The following is a 25,093-nucleotide window of genomic DNA, read 5'->3' on the forward strand; positions in this document are numbered from 1 at the left end:
TGAAGCCTTGACTGGGCAGGTCCTCAATGCCACCCTTTCCTCAGAGTCTAGTCTCTGGATCCACTGAGCAGAAAGGACTGGGCAGACAGACTCTAGCCAGGGACAGGCTGATGCTGATGAGCTCCACTAGGAAGGATGGCGATGTCTGTTGGCCACAAAGGCCACAGGAAGGTGGCAGGCAGTGGATGGGAGATTCCAGGGAGACGGAATCAGTCCAACTGTCTGTCCACCTTGACTCTGATGGGCTTGCATCTAGGGTCTACCGCTTGCTAGCTGTGTGAGTTACTTAATCTCTCTGAACCTGTTTCTTTATCTATAAAATGGGATCGTGGCATGAAAAGCACTTAGCAGAGTGCCTGGCACATAGCAAGCACTCAGCAAGTGTTAACAACGGTCACTACTGCTGCCATTCTTCCCTTCAGGTGGCCATTCCTACCCAATCTGGGTCTTCCGTGAGAATCACAACTCCTCTGACCTCCAAAAACAGACTTCGGTCCTATCTCCAGTTAATGCTGGGGTAATCTGAAAAAAAATTTTTTTTAATGCGCTTACTACTATGCCTGACCAGCCACTGTGTTAAGTGCTTTACATACATCAAAGTTCTCAACTCTGATAGTACATTAGAATCACTTGGGAGTTTGGGGGTGGGGGGAAAGCTTATACCTATCCCATGCCTTAGGGATTCTGATTTTATTTATCTGGGGTGGGGTCTCAGCCACAGGAATATATTTTTTGGACAAGTCTTCTCCTACAGGCAGCGTTGAGAGCCTTAGCCAAAAATGATTTTAATTGTTATATTATTAGCGCCATTGGAGAGATGAGGATACTAAGGCTGGGAGAGCTGCTGTGACTTGCTCAGGGTGAGGCAAGGCTAGGATCCAAAACCAGGGACGGCTGTCTGCACAACTTCTGCACTCTATTGCCTTCCAGACCCAGAGGCTTGCAAGGCCAGACCTCATAATTTTGAGGGGCGTGGCTGCCCCCGCGGCGGGGCGGGGCCTACCAGTGCGGCTGAAGCCTAGTCCTGGCCCCCAGCGCAGGTCCCGGCCAGGCCAGGGTTGTCTCGGGTCGCCTTGGCCGCAGCCCTCACAGGTAGGCCAGGCTGTCAGGCGGGCGGCGCGTTGGGAGGAAAGCCTCCTGCTGCCCAGCTCCACGTCCCCAGGCTATTGCCTCCTGAGAGTTGGCAAGCGCCCAGCATGCACGGCTGGTTAGGGGGCTCCGTAACACCGAGGCGCTCGCAGATGCCAAGTTAGGTGGTCCGTCCGGCATGCCCATCTCAGCCCGCAAGCATGGGACTCGCCTCCCTGGTGAGCGGGCCTGGCATGCTGGCCCTCCTGGTGGGGTGGCAGGGAGCCGAGGCAGGCGGTCGGGGAGGACTCATGCCACGTACCTTGCCCGGCCAGGCCGGCGGCGCTCGCGGCAGGCGAGGCGGGGGCGGAGCTCTGCCTGCCAACTGAGGGGATACAGTCTCTCAGTGCACAGAGCTGCCGCAAAGCCACGGGGGCCAGTCAGCAGCGAGCATGCCCCAGCGCGAGGCGCAGGAACCCGCTGCCGCCGCGCACAGCAGGATCCGGGCGGCGTGGCCAAGCCGGCCGAGCTGGGGGAGCGGAGGCGCCGGGGGCAGGCTGGTGAGCAGGTGCAGCCAGCCCTGCAGCAGTCTGGGGACCTGAGAGGGCCAGGCTCGGGCAGGTCGTGGGGAAATCCCGGGGCTCCACCTGTCCCATGACCACCTCGGGTGGAAGGTCTGCAGGCCCAAACCTGACCTGGAGAGAGGTGGCCGTCCTTTCCAAGGCAGCCCTGCCCCAGCTTAAGGCTGGGAGGAGTCGGAATCTCATCTGCAGACCTTCCTCTCGAGGGGACCTAAAGGAGGGCATTTCCAGATGGCAGCCCTTTCCTTCGCCCACCTGGGGCCCTGGGAGGGTCTGTGGCCCTAGTTCACAGCCCTCAGCTTCTCAGAGACACAGGTCACTTTCCCTCTTCAAGGCAGGTGGCCAGGAAAGGCTTTATTCACAGTGTTCCAAAGGTGGAGGTGCCCAAAAATGAGCCCCCAGAAAGAAAATCAAGGCTGCTAAAGCAATACATTCTAGAAGCCCCTATTTCACCATTGGCCAGCCTGCTCGAATCCAGGGATAAGCTGAATTTTCTACTTGGGATCAACTCAGCAAACAGTCTCACTTGTTCCTGAAGAAGCACACCAAGTGCCCTTTCTTCTTGATTATACCTGTACACACCTCTTTCTACAGAAGCTTCTGGAGACAGGCTGTCTTCACCTGTCCCAGGGTCAGGGCAGAAGAGGTTATCCTGGAATGCTTGCAACATTTTTTTTTTTGGGGGGTCTCTTGAGCCAGGGCAAAGTGAGTGTGAAGGCCAGACAGAGTCTGAGCAGCAAGGACAGGAGGCTCTTTAGGGACCAGGGAAGGTGCTGTGTCCTAACAGAGACCGAGTTCCTGAAACTAGGACACCAATTTCCTGAAATGGACAAGAAGAAGCTGACGTGGAGGCTGTCTCATGGCCGGGCACATGCTATCGATTTCCTAGCAGCCTGTTTCACGTCTCTTCTACTCAGAGAGAACAGATCACCCCACTCTAGGGTGGGCACAGAACTGCCCTTGAGCATCCTCTCAAAGGGCTTTCTTAAACCCAGAACATAGACTCTGTAAGCAGAAGTAGCCGACCAGAGGCCCAAGGCGGGCAACAGATCCACCTCTGCTGGAGGTGGCTCACTGTGCCCTCCCATCCCCATCTGCAAGGCGAATCCAGCACACAGCCTTTCCTTCACGGGTGCCCACAACGCAAGACTGAGCCCCAGCCAGGGCCACAGGTCCCTCTGAGGAGGACAGTCTCCCAGCTCACTGTCTAGTCCTGACCTTCCAGGGCCCTGTGGCTCGCAGTCTAGAGTTCATGAAACCCCAGAGGCAAGGCTGGAGGTTACCAGGAACTACTAGAGCCAGGCCTATGGATTCAAGTTCAAGGGAGCAATCTCTGCCCAGGGAGCCATCCACCCGAGCCTCCTGCACACCCCCTCCCCCCACACGATGGCTGTGCAAAAGGAAAGCAAGGGCGGGAGTCTGGTTATGAGAAAGCAGGGGAAGTTCTGAACCAAGCCAGTGGGGCTGGGGGAGGGAGGACCAGGGGAAAAGGCAAGTTGGGAAGACACCTTTCTAGTCTTTTAAGTCCTGTCATTACTCTCTTCCTCACAGAAAAGCCACAATGCTTCCCAACTGAAGGCCAACAATGATGAGGGTGGGGGCGGGGGCGGGGGGGGGGGAGGGAAGGTGGAGTGTCTTGCATCTTAAAAAGAAATGTCAAGTGTGATTTACAAATTATTGATCCCAAGATTCCCAATTCCACATACAAATTTAAGCAAGTTCCTTTCCCTCCATCCTGCTGGCTTGTTTCTTCATTTTTACGGTTGGTATCACAGAGAATACTTTAAGCATAGTCGCTGTAAATGGTTTAAACATCTAGAATGGTTTCTATTAGTCATCGCTACTTGGACACAACAATGTAGAGATCGTCCCAATCGGCTAATTAATGGGGGTAACTGGGAAGATTCACTCTATCTCATCTCTTTCTTTTCCCAAGCACATCCTCCAGTGCCCTTGAGACTGTCTAAAATCTTAAAGTGCTGAGAGTCTTCAGACAATTAAGAATCCCCAAGGACAGCATAAATGGAAGACTGGGCAGGCTACTCTTTGTGAAGTTCTAGGAAACACCGATCATAAATCTGAAGTCAAGTAAAGCCCCCCAGAATTTCAGGTTACAAGACTCAGCTGTAGCAGGGCCTCCAAACAGCATCCTCACCATCCTGGTCAAGGTACTGCCTGAGATACGCAGCATCGGGATGGCATGATACCTTGGAACGGCCCATCCTGACCCACTCACCTCAAAGAATGAAAGTGCACAGCCGAACACATACCTGAAAAGTTCCTGGAGACAAGCATGGTTGTGAGGATGGCACCCTGGAAAAAGAAGAGGGTCTTGTGAATTCCATCGGGCTCTACAGAAGCGCGCTCTGTTCTCAGGCAGAGTGCAACTGCTGGGTAGGGGCCCTCCTTGGGTACCATGTTCATAGCTCAGCTCCAGCCATGAGATTGTCCCAGTCGGCCGATTAATGGGGGTGATGACTGGGAAGATTCACTCTCTCTCTCCTGTTGTGATGGGGCAGGGGGCGCACTGCCAAAGGGTATGATTTCAGGATGCTGGCAGCCTGGCCCAGAAGGCACAACTCACCTTCAGTTTTCTCCGGGCATTGAACTTGCGTAGGCACTCCACTGTCTCTTGACGATGCATCATAGATGCCACTGTGGACCGTTGCTGGAAGCCAAACAGACAGGCCTGTGAGCCCCCAGGCACATCCTCTGCCCCTCACCATAGTCCCAGCATCAGTGGCCTTGTGCTCAGCCACTCGAGAGTTGCTCCAAAGATAAGATGAGGTCATAGAGGTGAAAAATGCTTTTACAATAAAAGCTCTACCCCAAACTCAAGGTTATGTAAGGATAATAATTTGAACATGAAAACACCACTGGTAATTGATGCTGGATGAGGGTGCCTGAGAGAGCATTCTGATCTTCCTTAGGGGATGGAGGCTATGGAAAGTGCGAGTATTCTCTGTGTTGTGATCCTCACACAGTTATTCCTTCACCTACTATTTAGTGAGCACCTAAAGCACTCCAGATTCTGGGCAGTGAGAAAACAGGAAGGGGTCTTGCTCTCTACAGAGAGCATTCATTCTTTCCAAAAGCTCCTCTCAGCAGCCCCCTGCTGCTGCTGCTGCTAAGTCACTTCAGTCGTGTCCGACTCTGTGCAACCCCCGAGACGGCAGCCCAACAGGCTCCCTGGTCCCTGGGATTCTCCAGGCCCCCTACAAGGTCCTAAATGAAGTTGTGATCTGAGAAACTGAGGATCTTTACCATGACGCATCAATTCTCTTCACCATTTTGGATGGGAATTTTTCTTCAATGTATTACTGCTAACTTTTAAACAGAGTCCCTTAGACACGATTTACATTTCCCTGATGACTCAGGGTCAGCAATACAAGCATCAATTATTACATAATATCCTAATATAGAGATGTCCTCAGGGGCTACTGAGATATACAGGATGATAGGGAGTAGGGCCCACAAACATGCCCCCAGAACATACGATTCCCACAATTCTTGAGTACCCGTTTTAAGTGGCTCATCCCTTTACTCTGCTCTTGTTGTATCCTGGCTAGTCTGCTAGAAAAATAAAACCTACAACACATAGCCTGGTGCCCACTCCCCCATGGGACCACCCTGCCATCCCTGCCCTCATCCCTGGCTTCTCCCTTTCCCGGTCCCGGAAGCAACTCTCCCTTCTGTCTACCTTCTGGAGTGGGGGTGTGAGTGTATCATATTTCCTTTCCTCCTCCAAAGTGTAAACTTCTAAACCAAGAGAAATGAGAGATGATTGAGCAAGAACTTCTTCAGTTCCAGCCCCCACAAGCTGATTTTCACCCCCCTGCAACCTAATCTCAGGTCTCAGAAGCATCACCACTCATGTGCTGGCCCCTGCCCTGGGCTCCAGAGCCCCTCTCTTGTGCTTTCCAAACACTGGTTCTTCAATTAGCCTATATATATATCTTGTTTTTTATACAAAACAAGTCAAATTATCTTCCAGATTAGTAGATAGGACACCTTCTACAGGTCTCATTGAGCCAAAATTTAGCCAATATTTTTAACCCTTTATTCTGCATCATATTCTTCTCTGCAGTCAACACAATATAATCAATTGCAAGATTTTAAAAATTCCCGACTCATCCATCTTCTCTAAGCAGTATCACTGGTCTCTCTGCCTCCACTGCCTCTTTCAGTGAAATAATGAAACAATGGTTTTAATTGGTCACAGCCAACAGGCTCTCTTCCATCTTTATCATGGACTTTCTGAAGCATCTGATTACAGACCCTCCCTTCCTGAGACCTCATGTTTCTTAGGATCTCCTGATCTTCCTCCCGCCATGGACATTCTCATTCGCAGCCCACTTTGCTGGCTCCTCTCCGGGCCACTAAATGCTGGTGGCCATATCTTCTCTTACAACAGCTCACAGTAAGGAGTCAACTAGCAGAGAACCAATCCCATCTATTTCTATAGCCCCAACACCATCCATACAGAAATGACCACAACCTGTATTTCTGATTTTTAACTTCTTCTCCATACTTCTAACTCCCCACGAGATATCTCCAGCTGGAGGCCCTCATACTTAACATGTATGAAACTAAAATCATCATCTTTTCTCATAAAAGGGTTCCTCCTCTAGGTTTCCTCTGGGTCAGTGAATGGTACAACCCTCCAACTCAGTTACCAACTCAAAACCTGGCAATTCCCACAGATCTCTCTCTCAAAAGACCTTCACTTTCCAAATCCAGTTGGTCACAGAGTCCTTCTTATTTTGTCTCTAAAATGTGTCCACTCCTTGCCACACCACCTATCCTATCATTACCATCAGCTGAAACGTTGTCTGGCCTTGCTTAGACAACCACAACAGCTTCCTTAGCTCTCTCTGCCCCTGCCTCTTCAATTCCATTTTCTACACAGCTTCCAAAGCGATCTTTCTTAATTGCGTATTTCATTCCCTCTTTGAAACTCTTAAATGGTTCCCTATGCTTTTAGAGTAACACCGAAACTCCTTAGGCAGAAACTTGTATGTCACTGGAATCGTTTTTGGCTTCGTTCTCTTATATTCCTGCAGCCTTACCTTCATCTACAACCAAACTGCTTAACATTCCTTAATCTTGCCATAATTCCCCATGGCCTCTCACCTTAGCCCGTGCTAAGCTCAGTCTGCAGGTTATCATCCTGGGGAACTTCCAGTAATCTACTAAGAACCAGGACAGAGCTCACCTCCTCCACACCTTCAGCAATCCCACTGCCCACCAGAGATGGCAGGGGCTCCTATACACTCGTTAGGTTTTTTTTACGTACTTGTCACATTGCAGACTGGTTGCCTGCTTGAGTGCCTGTCTCCCCAGATCATCTCTGAGATCTGTGGGGGAAGGCAGCAGGCCTTATTCATCTTTGTATCTCCAGCACACAGGGACCAGCACCAAAGAGGCATTCAGTAAACATGGAAAAGAACAAATGAATACATGCATCATGGTTGTCAGGAGGCCTGACTATAGCAGACCCTGTTTGAAAAAAGATATTGCAGCCAGATAGAAGCTTACACAAAAACAGAGCATGATGATGACCCACATCGATAGCCTGGGGGCTCTTCTAGGATGAGCTTTGTGACTGAACTTCAGGAGCTCTTTTTCATTGCTCACAGGCCCCTTTTGTTTATTTGTTGGGTCTCGTCACCTTCCCATTAGAGTTGTCTTATTTGGAATCTGGATATGCACTCTAGGCATGGCAATTTACTTTTGAGTTCTGCTGGTTGCTTTCTGTCATCAACTAGAGTCTGCAAGGGTCAACCTAAGCCCTCATTCAACAGCAAAACTAAGTCATACCTGCCAAATGAGTGGGGAAGGTCAGGGAGAGGTCAGTTAGTCACAATAGCTTCCCTGGCTTCTCTTGGTGACATTTGCTGCCCCTGGGCTCGACCCAGTCCCCTGTCCCCTCTGCACCGTCTTAGCTCAAGGCCCCACGTGATTATTCTCTAGTCACAAGAAGGAGGGTAAAGACAGTGCTATGAGCACATTGAGAGCTGATATCCTGGATCTCCTTGACCTCAGGAGAAGACACTTACGCAGACCCATGGGTGCTTGAGAGCCTGGTCAGCTGTAATACGCTTTGCAGGGTTTATGGTCAGCATCTGGTTGATCAAGTTCTTGGCTTCTGGAGTCACTGTGTCCCACTCTGGTGATGGGAACTAAGAATGGGAACAGGAGAAGGAGGGATATAAAATCTGTGCACCTTATACCCCTTGTAACCAGGGTTAACTATCGAAAGCTGCCTAGCATGAAGTGGGCTAAGCACTGGGTATCCCAGGAGTCAACTTAAAGATTGGGAAAGAAAAACAGAACAATCATGGTTAGAATGCCAGAATATCATATCAGGGGACCCTGACATCTTCTGGTTCAACTCCATCTCCCTACAAGGAGGAACCTGCTGCTCAACACTGTGCCCAAGGCCCCACCGCAGTGGGAGGAGCCGCCATACTTCTCATCTCTATGTCACACGGCACACTACACAGCTACACCATTCTTTGCAAATAACAGAACAAAGGGCTTTAGTAGACTCCCTGATTCTGCAGCCACCAACAATGGCTGTGCAAAAAAGTTGCTCCCTGGGACAGGTGGTGACAAGAATTGAGGCCTATATGGTCCTCAAAATCCCTAACTCCCCACACCCTGCAACACACTCAGCACACCCCCTTCCCCTAGACAGTGGGGCAGGAACAAACTTGTCCTTACATCATAGGCTCCAGCCTTGATCTGCTGATACAGCTTGTGCTGATCCTCATCCCAGAAAGGAGGGTAGCCCACCAGGAGGATATACAGGATGACCCCTACAAGACAGAACACAGGTCACTGGGGTCAGTCACCTGCTTTGCTGAAGAACCAAGAAAAGCCACATGGGGCTCCGAGCCACCCAGAAAGTCAAGGACCATCCCAGAGAGAGAGGTGGATGGCAGCCGACAATGCTGTGCCACTGTGCTTCACACCCCGCATAACCACGCCATGTCTGGGATTTCTTCAGGCACAACCCACCCACTAAGGCATGAGTAAATCCCTCTTTTGAGAAGGAGACATCATCGTCTAGGAAGCTGGGGAGGAGGTTGTGAAGGGAACAGCCATCCCGGGGGACACCAGAGCAAATGCTGTGACTTCACATATACCAGATGCCTGTGGGACCCGCAGGGAATAGCAATGCCTGTTTCTTGTCATCGCTGGAAGCTGAGCGCCCTTAACACCAAAAAGCTGAGTGTGTGGAATGGGCTTACCGCAGGCCCAGATATCCACAGGTTTTCCATAGGGATCTTTCCTCAAGACCTCAGGGGACAAGTAACCTGGGGTGCCAGCAAAACCTGTAGCGGAAGAGAGAGCGGAGGCACACTGAACCCACTTTCTCTCTCATTAAATCCACATCAGCAGTTTTCCCCAAGTCCCTTCTTACTCCTGTTGATTTGGCTACATAAGCTCTCAGCACCTGGGCAGCAAGAGACGACGGGCTGGGCTTCTTGCAGTGCCCGGAATCTAAACCAGAGGGCGAATACATGTGCCTTAAAGGAACTTCCATTGTCCCCGGAGGCAGCAAAAACACAGTGCTGACAGCAGCTAGTCTCACTGTACTGAGTCACGGAGGGCCAGGGGGAACTCTGTGCCCGCCCTTCCTCCAGTCTCTGAGGAGGCCAGGACCATTAAGGGTCTGGCCTGTAGTTCTGAAAGAGGAAGGCAGATCAGGAAGAGGAGGAAGGGCGGGAGCTGCATTCCAGGAAGACAGGGTCACTCTTACCAAACCAAGCCTGTTGCTCTCCCTGTACTTCGATGGCTAGGCCAAAATCAGCCAGCTTGACAGCAGCACCCTTGCATTTACTCGCCAGCAGCAGGTTCTCAGGCTGTATAAGGAAGACAGAGAGCCTCGTGAGGCACCAATCCCACAGCCCAGAGGGAGCTTAGCTTGGGACCATGCAGTACTATCATCTGGCGCCAGGTGGCGCCAGTGGTTCACAAACAAGAGGTAGAGGGGACCCGGGCAGAAAAGTACCTTCAGGTCCCGGTGGACGATGTCATGCTGGTGGATGTGGTTAACACTCTCCAGAATCTGATGTATACAGTGGCTGCAAAAGCACGAAAAGAAAGGTCAGTGCAGGGTAAAACCATCCACGACGACATGCTGTAGACTAAAGCACTTAACTCTGGGTAACGGATTCACACAGAATCACTGAATGAGGAGCTAAAACCTCGGACTTTGGACACCATCTGTTCAACCTACTTTACCAAAGAGGAAACTGAGGCCCAAGCAGACTAAGTGGTTTGTCCAGGGTCTTCCACTAGATAACAGCAGAGGACAGACTAGAACAGGGTCCACCAAGCCTCCTTAGATTGTGAAGGCTCAACATATCCAATTTGTTTCCAAGGAAGAATACCTCAGACTCCTGAGAAAGAGACACCATCCAACCCCTTCCTCCTTCCTCTTTCCCCCTATGGTAACTGTGTTCTTGGAGAAGAGGCTTGTGGTGGCAACTCAGGAAGGATAGTCCAACCAAGCCCAAGTTGTTTTGGGGGTAGGGAAACATTTATCAAGCACCTATAAGCACTGGGCTGGGTATCACACCAGCTGTACAGGGGACCCAGTGCCTGCCCTGAAGTTTATCATCTAGCAGGGGAGAGAAATGAGTACACAGGCATCATCGAGAAATAAGACACTTAAGAGAGTTTCAAAGAGGCACCCCAAGGAGCATTTCTCATCATGCTTTTGCACAGGAAAAGACAAACCAGCCTAGAGTCACATTCGGCTGCTGATTCTCAAATTCTCCAAGGCCACCCACCTTCCAAACCATCCTCCACACCTGTGGTCAACTCCCAGTGGAGTGCACCAGGAGTCCAGGGCACTGGAGAAAACCAGAGGATGATTTCGGCCCCCCAGGGGACATCTGGCAACACCTGGAGACACTGCTGGCTGTCACCACTGAGAGGGAGGGTGCTACTGGCATCTAGCAGATAGAGGCCAGGGATGCTTCTACACCTATAACGCACAACAGGGGCCCTCACGACCAAAAATGATCCGGCCCAAACGGCAGTAACCTGGACTGACAGTATTCCTTCCTCTGAAATCTGAGGCTGGGGCTTCCACAAGAGCCAAAGTGTCTCGCTGGGTTCCTGGAGGCTGAGGCTTAGGCCTCCCCATAAGGACATGGTCCAAGAGTAGGCCGAAGAGACTTTAAGACTGAGCTGAAGAGGCGAGTCTCCACAGAAATATATAATTAGAACAGAGCCAAGCTAGCAGGGAGAGCCTTCTGGCCAAAAATGGCAAAAGTGCGAAGTGTCCCAGCAGAGCCAGGCCAAGCCCACTGGTACCGTCACCCGCCCCAGCTCCCCCTCCTCCCCGCCAGGCTCCCTGAGCTATCACCGCCTCCTCCCCCCCACCGCCCCAGAGCCTGGTCCTCCCCTGCTGGCACTGGAATTCATCTCCCACTTGAGAATTTTTCCTGAGGCTGAAGCATCTGAAGCTGATCAGCGAACGTTGGCCTCTGAGGGTTGAGAAATCTGTGAGGAAGCTGTTTCCCCCTCCACGCCCCCAGAGGCAGCCAGAGCTGGCACATATGCCTGAGAAGGCTGCAGGCAGGACACCCAAAATCAGGTTGTCAGGACATCACCCTCAGAAAAGATCTGGGGTGGGGGAGGAGCCGGGGCAGGAAAGGCAGGCCAAACAAGTGCCCAAGAGCTGTGGTGTGGGAGGAATTCTGCTGTGTCATGTGGAGAAGCTGCCAGGGTTTCTCAGAGGGCTGGGGGCTGAGGGGTGTGGCCGAGGAATGGTTTTCCAACCTGAAAAGCTGGTCCTAGTGGTCGAGACACAAGGTGATAGTGGCTGGAATCTCCCAGGAGGTTCCCTGGTTGGATTATTAACCCAGATGTTTACACTCCTTTGGGACACAAACCATGTTTTCCCCATCTCTGGATCATTCCCAGGATGCCTTGTATGCAGCAGAATTTGTCAGAAGGAGAAAGTGGAGATAGGGGAGGGCCCTCATGAGTATACAGTGGGGCAAAGGAAAGGCATTTCTGGTGTGACAGGGTGAAAGAGATTTGTAAGAGCTTTGCAGAAAACTGACCTGGGAGTGCTGAATTATTAACTTCTAAGCATGCCCACGGAATGTAGCCTGAGTCCAACTCTACAGAATCTTTGTCCAGGTAAGAGCTCTTCTGACCGCTCCCAAAGACGGTTCCAACAGGCACAATGCCCTGCCCCCTAAGATGGTTAAGAGGCACACTTACACCTCAGGGCCTCATCTCACCTGGCATCGGCTTCACTGTAGTATTCCCTGGCCACAATGTCTTCAAACAGCTCTCCGCCGGTAACACTGCAACCAACAAAGAGGGTCAGAGGAGGCAGCATCCAACAAGCAACCAACAGCCACACTGCACAGCGGCTTTTACAGACGTGGCAACTCTACGTGTGCTTCATCTGCAAGCTCAGAACACACCAATCCTTCAATGAAACGGAGCTTCTTCCTGGGACAATGGGAGCCCTCCCCACCCCCTGCACATTTCTGTGTCTATAATTTGTAGATTACCTAATACTCTGGTAGAGATGAATGTACAGGCAGTTAAGAGAAAATAACTGACTTACTCAAACAGTCTTAGCTTTATTTGAGACCAATGAATACTAAGATCCAGCTGCCCAAGAAGGACTGACTTACTACTGAAGTTGAAGAACAGTGAGACCAAGGACACAGAGACCCAACCCTGAAAATACCAGAGAGGCATTTCCATTAGGTGAAGAACCACTTTTAAGACATTAAACCACAACCAGAGTGGGAGAGACCAATGGGAGCCCAGTTTACAACTAACTAATAAAAGGTGCCTTCAATTTCCCAGAATTCTTAAGGTCAGGCAAAGAGCTACGTTGTGTATCTCCACTAAGGACAACACACTGAGAAACAAGGGGGGAAAAGCATCTGCACAAGGTGTGCTGCAGAACAGAAAGTGCAAGAGCAATGCCACCCCAGGGTCAGAGCCCTGGGGAAACACTGAGTGAGCAAGGAGACCCTCGGCAACCTGCTCATTCCGAGCGGATGGTCAAAATCAAACCCCTCTCCACGGGCACGACTGAGCGACTTTACTTTCACCTTTCACTTTCATGCACTGGAAAAGGAAATGGCAACCCACTCCAGTGTTCTTGCCTGGAGAATCCCAGGGACAGGGGAGCCTGGTGGGCTGCCGTCTATGGGGTCTCACAGAGTCAGACACGACTGAAGTGACTTAGCAGCAGCCACGAGCAAAGGAGAGGGACCCTTGGCAGAGGCTGAAGACCCAGCGTAGGGCTTTTTTTCCCAGCCTTCCTCTTGAGCCGGCTGGAGGGAAAGGCCCCCACACCCTCAGAAAGTGGCACTTACAGGTCAAACACGAGGTAGTGAAACCCTTCTTCAGAAATACTGTCATGGAGGCGTACTGCAAGAGAGGAGATGGGGACAGAGATTAACAGAGAGGAAACCTGGAAAGCCTGCTCCTCTCCTCCTTGGCCACCCCAGCCCTGCCCCATCCTGTCAGCCCCACTGGCTCTTTCCCAAGAAGAGGCAGATGTCCAGCATCCCTGGGTCCAAGATGCGGCCACAGAGCAGAGATGACCAGACCCCAGGGCCAGGGCTCGGGTCGCCATCTCAGACTGCCTCAGATGTAGGCGAGAGACAGAAGCTTTGTGGCTAAGAAGTAAGGCAGGATGGAGAAAAGCAGGAACCTTCTTCCGAGAGGGGCTGGTCCCAGTGAAGGTGGTCCTGGGATGTGACGTGTAAGGGTGATGTGCAGAGCAAGAAGCACCTAGGGATGCAGACCTCAGAGGGACAGAGAATGACAGGAGGGGAGACCCTGGAGTAAATGGGAGCAGAAGAATTAGGGGCAGGGGAAGAAGCGGCAAAGGCACAGCCCAGCAGGCAACACACGGATTCAGGCAATGACAATAACCATTTATTAAGTGCTGACTTCGTGCCAGGCCTTGAGTTAGGCTCTTTGCGTACATTACTTAAGCTACAAGTATGTATCGAGTGCTGACTGTGTGTGGTAGATGGTAGGATTTAGGAAGGACATAGTGTCTACTTCAAGGAGTTTATTATTCCTGATGACCACTCTGAGATAAGTATTTCTCCCATTCCACAGATGAGGACAATGGAGGCTCAAAGGCATAGAGTTTCTTGCCAAAGGCCAAAGATCTGGTGGGTCCAGATGTGAACCCAGCTCTTTCTGACTCCAAAGACTGGTTTATACCACTGTCTCCTACAAGAAATGTGGAGGAGCCCACACACCCAGGCGACAAAGCAGTGGAGCCTGGAGAGAAACCGCTCACGAATGTGCCCACAAGATGGGGACGGGAGGCTACTGCATGGAGCTGCAGTAAAGGCGAAAGAAAAGGCTGGTGAGCAGAATCTCTTCCCACTCACAGCCTCCAGAGCTCCTGGGCAAGAGCCCAACCTGATGCTGCTGAGGTCTCCTCTTTAAGCTTCTGCCCACAAAGCCACCTCAGGGGGTTAAAATGCCAACACCCCCCTCAGCATCATTCTAATGCAAACGCACCTCTGCTCTGATCAACACTCCTGCTTGGTCCCTTCCCTCACCTGCACTCATGGAGAGCCTGTGTCCCAAAGGGCTCCCTCTGTTTGACCTTCACGCAGTTCCAGGAGCTCCTCACGGAGCACTTCAGGAATGGCCTGACACCAAACCGACCAGTGAAGTTCTTAGATACAAAGAAATCTCTAGTGTGTCAGGCCCCCACCAGCTCGAAAGATACCTTTCATTTCCAGTATGAGGGCGTCTCCTCAGGACTGAGGCACTTCCCTGCCTCCCCTGTGCCCCACAGCAAGATGAGCTGAATGTAAAATCCAGGCCCTCAGCCATCACTGGAGCCCTGTGCTTTTCCTCACTCGACAGATGAGGACTCGGGCCTGCCAGGGCGAGAACCAGGGCCCAGCAATTGTTTATGCTTCATCCTGCCGACGTTATTAGATCTGATCTGGTTACTAACCTCAAAATTCCACCAGAACTCAGTACTTCTGCGATTTACCAATGGAATCAAAGGCGGGTGGTACTCCTAAAACCCCTCCTCCTCAAATGATTGTCTCCTGTACTTGGGCGAACAAGCAAGCTCCTACTTCTCTAGGCCTGTGGGTGACAGAATGAAGAAGCTACAGCCAGACCCCTGCCTCCCCGCTCCCCCTCACTAACCCAGGCGCGCTCAGGCGAGCTCCCCCGAAGCCCTGCCGCCCTCGTTCCTGACTTGCCTTCTCTGGCCGTTCCTGACTTGCCTTCTCTGGCCGGAATGGGTGGCTCACGCTGAGCCCTGCTGCAGCTGCTGCTCCCTTGCTTCCAAAAGGACTTTCCACTTAATTAAAAATTTGCTATTAAAACGCATTAAAGTGTGTAATACAAATAATCCCCTGGAAATCAGCTGTCCCAGAAGCTAAAGATGAGCTTCATTAGGGAGGTGACTAACAGCAGCAGCAGGAGGCACTAACAGGGCAGCATGCACCGTGCTAACAGGGATTCTCAGGGGAGTCCTGGCACCTGGCTGTCCTCCCCAGGACCCCTGATTCCAGACCTACACACCCCGCCCCCACAGCCCCGAGCCCAGAAGGGCAAAAAGGGCAGGCACCCATGCCTCTGCACAGACAGGGAGTCATGGGCACTTGCCCTTCCCCATGAAGACCACACACAGAGTCCAGGTGTGAGCAGACTGGGAGGGGAGTCAGCTGAGCAGAGCTGCGAGGGAAGACTAGTCCTCCCAGGCCGCCCAGCCCAGAGCTCCACTTTGATGTGGGTCCCAGGGCCAGGCACCGCCAAGGCAAGGAGGGACAGGTGTGGAAGGCTCCATCACTGAGCAAGACTGCTATCTTTCTCTTTCCATTTGTAGAGAAAATGAACAGGGGGCTGAGAACAAGAGGAGAAACTTGATTGCACCACTCTAAGTGCCAACCTAGCAGATTCGCAATAATAAAGATCCAAATTATAATACCTAACACTTAGTTGAGCTGTTTCAATGTGCCAGGCATTATGCCAAGAGCTTTACACATGTTATTTGATTGAACCCTTGCATTAGCTCTGTAGGGTAGGTACTTCTATTAACGTCTGTGTAACAGGACAGGCAACAGAGGCTCCAAAAGAAACTCACCCAAAGTTACACTGAGTGGCAGAGCTGAGACTTGAGGCCAAAGCCGGCCAATATTAAGATCCCCAATTTTGTAGAACTGCCTGGAAGGAGTCACTTTCTCCATCCTCTTGGGCAAAGAAGCTCTAACCTGTCCCTATTAGCCCTGGCCATTCCGACTTGCTCAACAATGTCCACGTGGCACCCCCCTGAAGCAGGCGTGGCTGGACATGCCATGGACACAGCTGCGAACAAGAGAGATCCAGCAGCCTGTGCGGGGGGGACGGGCTTTAAAGAAGCACTTATACAAATACATAACCAAGCATTAGGGGCTGTTGGGGAAAAGTAAAGGATGTGTTGGGGGGAAAAAAATCCAATACCCTGGCCATTCCATAGTCATGAGAGGGTATGGAGGCCAAGGAGAACCAGACCAACCCTAGACAGGAAGATCTGGGAAAAGAAGCATGAAGCATTTGAGCATTACAGTCGTAAACCTAGTTATTGTTCTTTACAAACCGTGGAAGGAAGAACAGGCCAAAAACAACACACTCAGTGTCTTATACCTTCAAGTACTGACAAAGCCACAACCCCAATCTTGTGGCTATTTCCAACTCTTTAAAAACCACCTGACAGTATGCCATATTTTCACTAACAAACTTTGGTCAAAAAAGCACCCACAACTATCACTGTTCATGTCCATGGAAATACAGGGCCGGGGAGGAGGTAGTGTCATCCCAGGGGGCTGGCGGGGGAGTGGAGGCTGCCCTGCAGGGAGGAGCAGGTGGGCATGATCTGGGAGCTGCTCACCTATGCTCCAACGTTTCCATCTCTTTCTTTGCAACTGTTATTGCTACACTTACTATTTATTAGCTGTGTGTGGCCTGGGCCCAACATAAAAGGCAGCCAGGCTTGAATAACATGTGTGAACTGAGTTGGGGCTGGAGGGACTACTTCTGGGAGCTGGAATCTCCAGTTTCATCACCTCCATTTATTTCCTAGGCCTCGTTCACTTGCTCATCCTTCTCAGAACAACTCCATTAAGAGGCACAGACGACAAAACAGAGGCACGGGTAAGGAAAATCATGTGCCAGAGGTCACAGCTGCCCAGCAAATCCCAGATTCAGACCTGGAGGACTGGAAACTGAGGCCACAGACCTTTGCTTTTCCACGTGCTGAACCAGCAGCATGAGCTTCACCTGGAGACATAGGGAAGCTCAGGTCCACCCCAGACCTACTGAATCAGAATCTGAATTTTAACACGATCCCTAGGTGATTCACAAGCACATGAAAGTTTGAGAAGTACTGCTCTAAACCACAATGCTAGGCTGTGATCGAAACTGCTGGGGCAGCTCAGCACGAAAGAAGACAGAGTCTATTCATTAGAGGAATTCAGAGCAGGGAGCAAGCAGATCACAGGTAGAAGACACTTCATTCAGACTCTAGACGGTCAGCACTACTGCCGTTTCTTCCTCTCAACTCTGCACCTCTGGCCACTCTCCCAGGGCTGTTTTAGGTTCTGCAGTACGCCTCAAAACCAACAGGCTTAAAAAAAAAAAAGGCTTTATCTTTTAAAGCAATTTTGGGTTCATAGCAAAACTGAGAGGGAAGCACAGAGAGCTCCCACCTACCCGCTGTCCCCACACACGCACAGCCATCTCCACAAAAGAAGCAAGCTCATTACAACTGACGAACCTACACTGACACAGCATTATCACCCAGAGACCATGGTTTACATTAGGGGTCACTCTTCCAACAGACTGTCAACTCCTGGGGTAGAATATCTATTAAGGGAAAAAACTGGGGGTGCCTGGCTCCTTGTACCAAATACCCTTCTGAATGCAAGTGCTGGTGAGTCTGACAATGATCAGGGGTGGACCATGTGCTCTCTGCTTCCTCACCTCTGCACCACTCTTAGGCTGGTCCACTGGTATCCCTGTGGGATGGAATTAGAAGCTACAGCCAAAAGGGCCACCACTCTGAAGGATCGAGCAGTGGAGAGAGAAGAGGGATAGCGAATTAAGCAGATAAAACGGGCTCCTCTTCTGCCGCAAGCCAGGTCAAGATCCATGGCAACCCCCATCTCCTGGACCCACAGCTCCCCCTCATCTCTAGGAGTCCTGGTTCCCACTAGAGGACAGTGGGACAGCCTGACCAGATCATTCTCCCAGGACATGGTCCTGACTACTCATCCTTCCTTCTCCCTTCCCTTGACCCCAAATAGGGCCTCAGACCAATGCCCCCAGGGTCTGGGAGCAAGCATGAAATGAAAGCACAGTTCTAGGCAATGAGACGCTGACAAAGGGAGAGAGCCTTGCCTGGCCTTCCCTGGGTTCTGCTGTCTCCCTAACAGAGCAGATGGCTGGGGGAGACAGTCCCTCCATCTGCCTTGATTCTGTGCTGGGGACTGGTGGTTAAAGAAAAAGGGGCTACCAAACAAAGTCTAAAAGGTTCAAAAGTATGTATCTAATTTTCGAAAGCACAGAAAAAGAAGGCTAGAGTATTTCCCAGCTAGAATTCCAGTTCTGGACTTCCTGGTCGATTCTCAATTGTCTTTGTTCTACCCTGACCCTTCTGTGGTCAACCACACCCATGTTGCAGGTAATAAGGACATGGTTCCACCTCCCTGCACCATCGACCCCACCCTCTGTTCTCCCCTCCCTCCAGGTGGGCGATTCATCATTGCTCTACGAGTTGGTCACTTGGGGTGTAAGGAAAGGAAGTTGTTGTCCTCAGACCCTGAAACCTGGGACTGGAACACCAAAACGCTTCTGTGCTTGTGGGTGGCTTTAGTCACCCACCCGCTTTTTTTCTCCAGTTCTGGCACGGCTAGCTCAGAGTGACAAGCTCGTAAAGCCCAGAGGGACCAGGTAAGCAGTAGAAAGTTAAGTTAACAGCATAGAGAGTGGCCAGCAGGCTAAGGGGGCAGTCACTGCCCAGGTCCAGCTGATTCTGGCCATGCATGGATGTGGGCTCGGCAGAGCCAAATCTGATTTGAAAGATTGGGAAAGAGAATTTTTTTTTTTTCAAAATGTGAAATCTCATTTTAAAATACTGGCAAATAATAAAAATATTTTTAAACCACTAAGCCAGCCAAACAAAACATGCCTGAGTTGGTAACTGCTGTTTTCGCTGTTCCTTTAGTCGTTTCTCTCCTACCCAAGGCGACAATTTGGTCCCCACTATGCTGTTTTCAGGTGAGGGCTGAACTTCAGAGAGCTCAGGGGTTCCCAGCCCAGGACTCGTGGGCTGACAGGGGCTGGCTTCGTGCAAGACCGCACCAGGCAGAACTGAGTACCAGCTACCCCAATCTGTGTCGCGTGTAAGCCAAGCTGCTGATTGCCATCTATAAAGCCGTGCATGGCTTCAGTTCTGGTTACCTCAAAGCTCCCTTCCCCTCGGGCTGGAGTACGACCCCGCTCTCCCGTGTCAGAGCTCACGGTGAAAATCTCAGTCCTAAGTCTGTGAAGCTGGAGGCGGAGTAGCTCAGGAGGGAGCACTGAACTTCAGCAAGTCACCTCACGGTGCTGGCTACCAACCCAGCAGAGTGGGCAGCCTCGGGACACCCCTAATATCTAGGTCATGCCTGAGGAGCACAGAAACTCACTCTCCTTTGTGATAATTGGAGCTTTCAGGGAAAACCTAGGAGATGTTCCCTGTTTTTCTACCTCAAGTCAAGCCTGGGGTTTCTGCTCAGATGCTGAAGCCAGCCCAGTTTCTGTCCCCTCCGAGAGAAGCACCAAATCAGGGCCAACGCTTTTGGCAAAGACTACTTCAGCTGAACAATGTAAAACTGAGCCAGAGTGGGTTGTGGCAGGCAAACCTCCTCAGGCTTTAGAACAACCAACAATGTGCTCTTGTCCCCCGAGTCAGGGTGGGAGCAGGGAGAAATCCTCTTAATTTTTTCTCCTTCTCCAGCCAAGTGGCTCCTGCCACCCCTTCTTCAGGGAAGCCAGGCGGGTGGGCAGCTTGCTTTCCTGGCTCCGGGGAATACAAATGGGAGTGCCATGGAAACCCCCAGAGTGCACATGGTCCCGCAACAAGGAACAAAACTCTTTCAAGTCCAGAAACAAAGTGCAGACCCTTTCCTGATGGCCGCGGAAGGCCCCTGGCGAGGGGTGCTGGCAGGCCACTCGCCCCGAGCCTCACACGCCGAAGACCTGGCCCTCAGCCCAAAGACGGAAGGAGAGGGGAAGAAAGGGAGCCTGAAACATATTCTGATACCTCACTCCCAGCCCTGAGATGGCACCACGGGGAGGGAGACGTTCAGGTCTCTAAACTAGAACACCCCAGAATTCCGAGCTGCGATGCTGCCTGGGTAAAAAAAGACACCAGGCAGACGCCCAGGGACAGAAGTGGTTCCCCACACAAAAACAGTGGATCTCTGTTCTCGCCACCTTCTACAAAATACCCAAGACATGCTCTATATAAGGGCACTTACCGATGTTTGGATGTTTCAAAAGTCGGCATATCCGGGCCTCACGTTCTAGTTTCTGGTGATCTAAAAGTGGAAGAGAGAAAACGAAAGCGATCAGACATCCATTCTATTTGTGGCCACTTGGCTATTCATATGCCTTCAATTCTGAGGCACCTACTATGGCCCTTTTTTAAAAAAAAAAACAATTTGCTGAATTAACATAGCAGGTCACAGCAATTCTGGAGACAGGTATTAATGACAACCTTTTGCCATGAAGCAGTGTCTTAGGAAAGCTTCCCACGCTAGTGAGCGGCAGAGCCAGGATTTAAATCCAAGTCTTAAACTAAAACTCTGGTGCTCTTTCCACTACAGCAGGGATTTCACTGGGCCAGGGTGTCCAGAATCTCTTCCTTGTTGAAAATACTAATAATAATGGCTAAGTTTTACTGAACACCTACTACATGAACATATATTGTGCTAGGAGTTTTGCATATATTCCCTAATGCAGTCTTCACGGCAATCCTGAAACATAACCATGCTGACAATGGAGACATGATAATTTGAAAAAAAAATTGCTAATGTTTATTGAGTGCTTACTTCTACACCAGGCAGATACATCTTTTAATTCAGTCTCAAAACAACTTTTGCAGGTTGGTAGTATTACGATGCCCATTTTGCAGAAATCCTGCTTCTTCCCAGGACCCGCTTGGCTGCCTACTGCTGGGAGCTCTGACCTACTGCCATGCATGTTCTGAGGTCACGCTGCTTTGAAACGACCAGAATCTAAGAGTCCACAAATCTAAGCAAGATGTGGTAGTTGATTCCTTCCAGAGGAAGGCAGAGCTCCAGGCACAGAAAGAGAGGCTGCTACTGCTTTAAACAAGGTAGCCTAGAAGCCCCAGCCACTCTACCCCCAATCTCTACTTGCTGAACTCCACCAAAACCACCTCCTTCACAAAGTCTTCCCTATTTCTCCTAGTAGACTGTGATTTATCTCCCCATGACCAAGCTCTGTCTCCCAGCGCACCTCTTATAGTTCTCACATCACACATTTAAATCACTTATCTTTCGGTCACAAGCCCTTCAGAGTGGCACCTCTCTGTGTGATGCCTCCTAGAGCTCCTTCCACATCAGAGGCTTCATAATGGTTTATCAATAGCATTGACAGTACTAGTAAAAACTATTCTTTATTAAGTATTTACTATACGCTGGGCAGACGCACAATCTTATTTCATCCTCACAGAAACCCAGTGAAACGGAGGATCTGATTTGCTCAGTTACATTGCAAAGGGGGAAACTGAGACTTAAAAGTTTCAAGTAACCTGCCCAAGGTCACACAAACAGGCCCCAGAGGCAGGTGGTCTGAGCCTAGAACCCTCTTTCTCCATTGCTACGATATGATGACAAGATCAGGAAAAATGAGAGCATCAAGTCAAGACTCCAGGCTTTAGGGGCGCAGTCCAGTTCACCCCCACTCCTACAGGTCTAGGCAGGTACTGTCCCTTCCATAGCTGCCAAGCGATTCCTGCGTCCCTTGGTAGGGGCTTGTGCCCACCCCACCTCTACCTAAACAGCAAAGAGCCTCTGTAAAGCCTCCCAGGACCCTCACAACCATCCTACCAGGCGGGTGCACTGACTGTCCACATTTCACAGATGATAAAACAGGCCCAGAGAAGTTAAATAATTCACCCAAGGTCCTACAGCAGGAATGGGAGAGAAGTGCGAATTCAAACCCAGGCCTGCCTGAGATAACGCACGGATTATAGGTGAGAAGGAACTCATATTTACTGTCTCACCAAGCACCCTCAGCTCTATCCTAAACGTTCCCTCTAGGGATGGCTCTGCTCTATGGAAGAAGGAGGTAGGGACAGGCAGAGATTAGTTCCTGCTGCCCAGCTAATCTATCCCAGCTGCCCATAGATCTGGGTCGGGCCTTCCGTCCCATCCTTGAGTTCGGTATGGGGACTGACCAGGATGCAGCCAGGGAAGCCCCAGCTAATCCCACACTGCCTGTGACCCCTCGGGGCCGGGACCTCCAGAAGGCAGTGCAGTTGGCGAAGCGGCACTAGCGTTGCCTGGTGACAGGGGGCTTGCTTCTTCCAGACCTGACTGGGGGACGTCAGGGCGACCCCACCTTCCTCCCCAGCCCTGGTCGTGGGATGGTGGTACCAAGCAAGCCACACTAAAGCTGAAGACCTCCTGGCCCTCTCTCTCACCACTCACCTCACACCCTCCAACCCACAACTCTCGGGCTGGGTTGCCCGGGCAGGTGCAGGAGGGCAGTATCTTGCGATGCGGAGGTGGCAGCTGAGGGGAAGGCCCAGAAGATTAATGTTTATCTCCTCCCTTAAGTCTCTTACTGGCTAATGGTTACGGTTCCACAACACCAATGGCACTAAAAATAAGGGAGCTCTGGCTTTATCAGTGACTCAGAGTGGGAAGAGAAGAGACACAGTCACACTCCCAGCTCCTCGAAGGAGCTGCCCAGAGTCCAGAGGGTCCTAGACAGTCACGCAGTTTGACCCTAACTCCACGGAGCTGAGTACCACATTCTGCACAAGTCTTCTTTGAACCCCATGCTGTGCCGTGGTCCTTGGTCTGACCCTCAGTCATGGAGTCTGGCCATTAACCCACTGGTTTTGAATCTGACAGTCCCAAATGGAGCCCTAGAGCTGCGAGTCCCAAACCCATCTGAGTCTCATTTATTCATTCAGAAAATACTTACTGAGGCCTACTATGCGACAGGTGCTGTTTCAGATGCTGGGGATAGAGCAGTGAACAGAACAGACAACAGTCCCCACCCTCAGCAAGCTGATACGCTAGTGGAGCTTGGTCGGGGGACAGACCGTAAGAACTGGATGACATGTTAGATGTCACGGCAAGTGCAGTAAAGAAAAATAAAGCAGGGCAGTGCGAGAGTGCACCCTTAAACTGCATGGTCAAGGACAGCCTCGGCATGGAGTGACATGTGATGGAACGGAGGTGACAGTGAGCCAGGTACACAGCTTGGGAAAAAGTTTCCTCACTTCTAAAATGAAGGCAGGGATGTCTGTGGCTTAAACGACGTATTTGGGTAAATGCTCTGCACAGTGCCTGGCACTCAGGGACAGCCTCCTTTCCAAGGGTCCAGCAGTAAGACAGATGAGGTCTCCCAGGCTGGGCTTGTGCCCACGGCCATCACCAGAGACACGAGAGAGCTGGACCCACTCTCCATCAGCCTGGGCATTCACGGGGTCTTGGAACACTAACCAAGCCCTCGACCTGGCTCCATCACAGCCTTCCATTTGGGTGGGGCCCACTGGTGTCCGCAGCCTGCAGAGGAAGGCTACCAGCAGGGTAACCTCCGAGAGAGGACAGCCCAGTTAAAGCCACTGTCTGTGGGAGCCCTGGTCGTCCTCGGCCCCAGCCTTATGGGCTGTGGCGCCCTGCCATCCTGAAACAATGCTCAATGAGCCATGTGGTTCCTGCCTACCACGCTCTCCCTGCTCCTGAGGAGGATCCTCGCTCAGCCGGCCAGCACCCCAACCTCTGTCTCCCATCCCTTTCCCCCTCACTTCCTGTCCTGTTCTCCACTGTGTGTCTGGGAAAAAGCACAGGGCTCCGTACAAGCAGCAGCAATGTTTCAGGAACAAGTCAGGTTTGCAGAACATCTTTTCCAGCTGCAGGGTTTGTCCTATAAACTCAGCATGCTGTGCTGTGCTTAGTTGCTCAGTCGTGTCTGACTTTCTGACCCCATGGACTGCAGCCCACCAGGCTCCTCTGTCCACAGGGATTCTCCAGGCAAGAATACTGGAGTGGGTTGCCATGCCCTCCTCCAGGGGATTTTCCCAACACAGGGATCAAACCCGGGTCTCCCACATTGTAGGCAGATTTTTTATCAACTGAGCTATCAGGGAAGTCAGAAACTCAGCATCCCCAAGTCCCGAACGGCTAAGGCCACTGACCTGGCCTGGTCCACAGTGGCAGGTCCAGGCCCTAGCTTGATATCCCAAGATGCTAACACATCAGCAGTGCTCCCGTCACGAAGGCGGCCTTCTCCCTTGAGACACTCCTCCTTCCAGTGACCGCTGAGCTCTGTTCCAGACCTTCTTCAAGGCTGACCCTCTTCCCACCCACCTTTCGACTGGGCTCGTCCCCACCCCCTCACACGGCCCAGCCCCCCCTTCCTGTTTGACAACAGCCACTTCCCGCTTTTGCACAGGGCCACTTCCTGCCTGCCTGTGTGCTACTGCCATGGAGAGACCCACCCCTGCCGGCCTTCAGCCCAGCTCCAACCACAGCCCTCTGCAAGGATTTCCACCTCAAGAGCTAGATGGTAACAGGAGCAGAAAGCAGAAGCGGCCATTACCAAGATCTCCCTTCAGGCCTTCCTGATAGCACCCTCAGGTGAGGGCCAGGCCCTGGACACCAGGACCCCTTGCCTCCCCTGCCTTCTGCACAAGAGCTTAAGACTGTCAGGGCACCACAAAGGCTGAAAACCCTTGACGAGAAGGGCAGCAAAGGCGTGACCAGATGCAGGGCAGAGGAAGCAGACGGTGAGGAGACCTCGAAACACCTCTCCCCGAGGGATGATGCCTGCTCCAAACTCACTTTCCTGCCCCACCAGGATGGAGTGCAGGGAAAGCCAGCCAGGTTCTCCACAGCCCTACAGAGACACACTGGCTGATTCAGTGACGTCTCTAAAACCACAAATGCTAGCACGGACTTCAACTAAGATCCTGCTGACATCTAAACATACAGCCCACTGTAAGTGGGCAAAGACACAAAGCCCTGCTCTGGCTAGGGGGACCCTCCCCAGGTTCTGATCTCAATGACATCCTCAACTTTTCGGAGTTATTTTGAAGGTCTGTGCCTGTGGTCCCAACATGGACCAGGAAAAGCTTCCCACAGCCCACCCAGTTCAGATGCTCTGTGTGGGCG

The 25,093-nt window shown here is 51.5% G+C and overlaps 1 protein-coding gene across 47 annotated transcripts in view; it reads right to left on the reverse strand.

The window, feature by feature from the left end:
• CAMK2G (calcium/calmodulin dependent protein kinase II gamma) overlaps positions 1-25,093 on the reverse strand; it is a 55,355-nt gene that overhangs the window by 22,379 nt on the left and 7,883 nt on the right. For 12 of the 47 annotated variants that reach the window (XR_011253026.1, XR_011253022.1, XR_011253023.1 and 9 more), the window contains exons 3-13: positions 20,198-20,257; positions 13,022-13,076; positions 11,921-11,986; positions 9,670-9,742; positions 9,418-9,520; positions 8,906-8,989; positions 8,376-8,470; positions 7,709-7,831; positions 4,234-4,317; positions 3,920-3,962; positions 1,391-1,453 (exon numbers count right to left, since the gene is read on the reverse strand). Coding sequence is in view for 40 of the 47 variants with exons in the window: in XM_069572130.1 (XP_069428231.1) it covers positions 1,391-1,453; positions 3,920-3,962; positions 4,234-4,317; positions 7,709-7,831; positions 8,376-8,470; positions 8,906-8,989; positions 9,418-9,520; positions 9,670-9,742; positions 11,921-11,986; positions 13,022-13,076; positions 20,198-20,257 (849 nt within the window). In the remaining 7 variants the exon portion in view is untranslated. The remainder of the gene's footprint in view (positions 1-1,390; positions 1,454-3,919; positions 3,963-4,233; positions 4,318-7,708; positions 7,832-8,375; positions 8,471-8,905; positions 8,990-9,417; positions 9,521-9,669; positions 9,743-11,920; positions 11,987-13,021; positions 13,077-20,197; positions 20,258-25,093) is intronic. The other 35 variants (XR_011253024.1, XR_011253025.1, XR_011253021.1 and 32 more) reach the window with 7 other exon arrangements.

Source organism: Ovis canadensis, chromosome 25 (genome assembly GCF_042477335.2).
Source record: "Ovis canadensis isolate MfBH-ARS-UI-01 breed Bighorn chromosome 25, ARS-UI_OviCan_v2, whole genome shotgun sequence".
NCBI classification, from domain to species: Eukaryota; Metazoa; Chordata; class Mammalia; order Artiodactyla; family Bovidae; genus Ovis; species Ovis canadensis.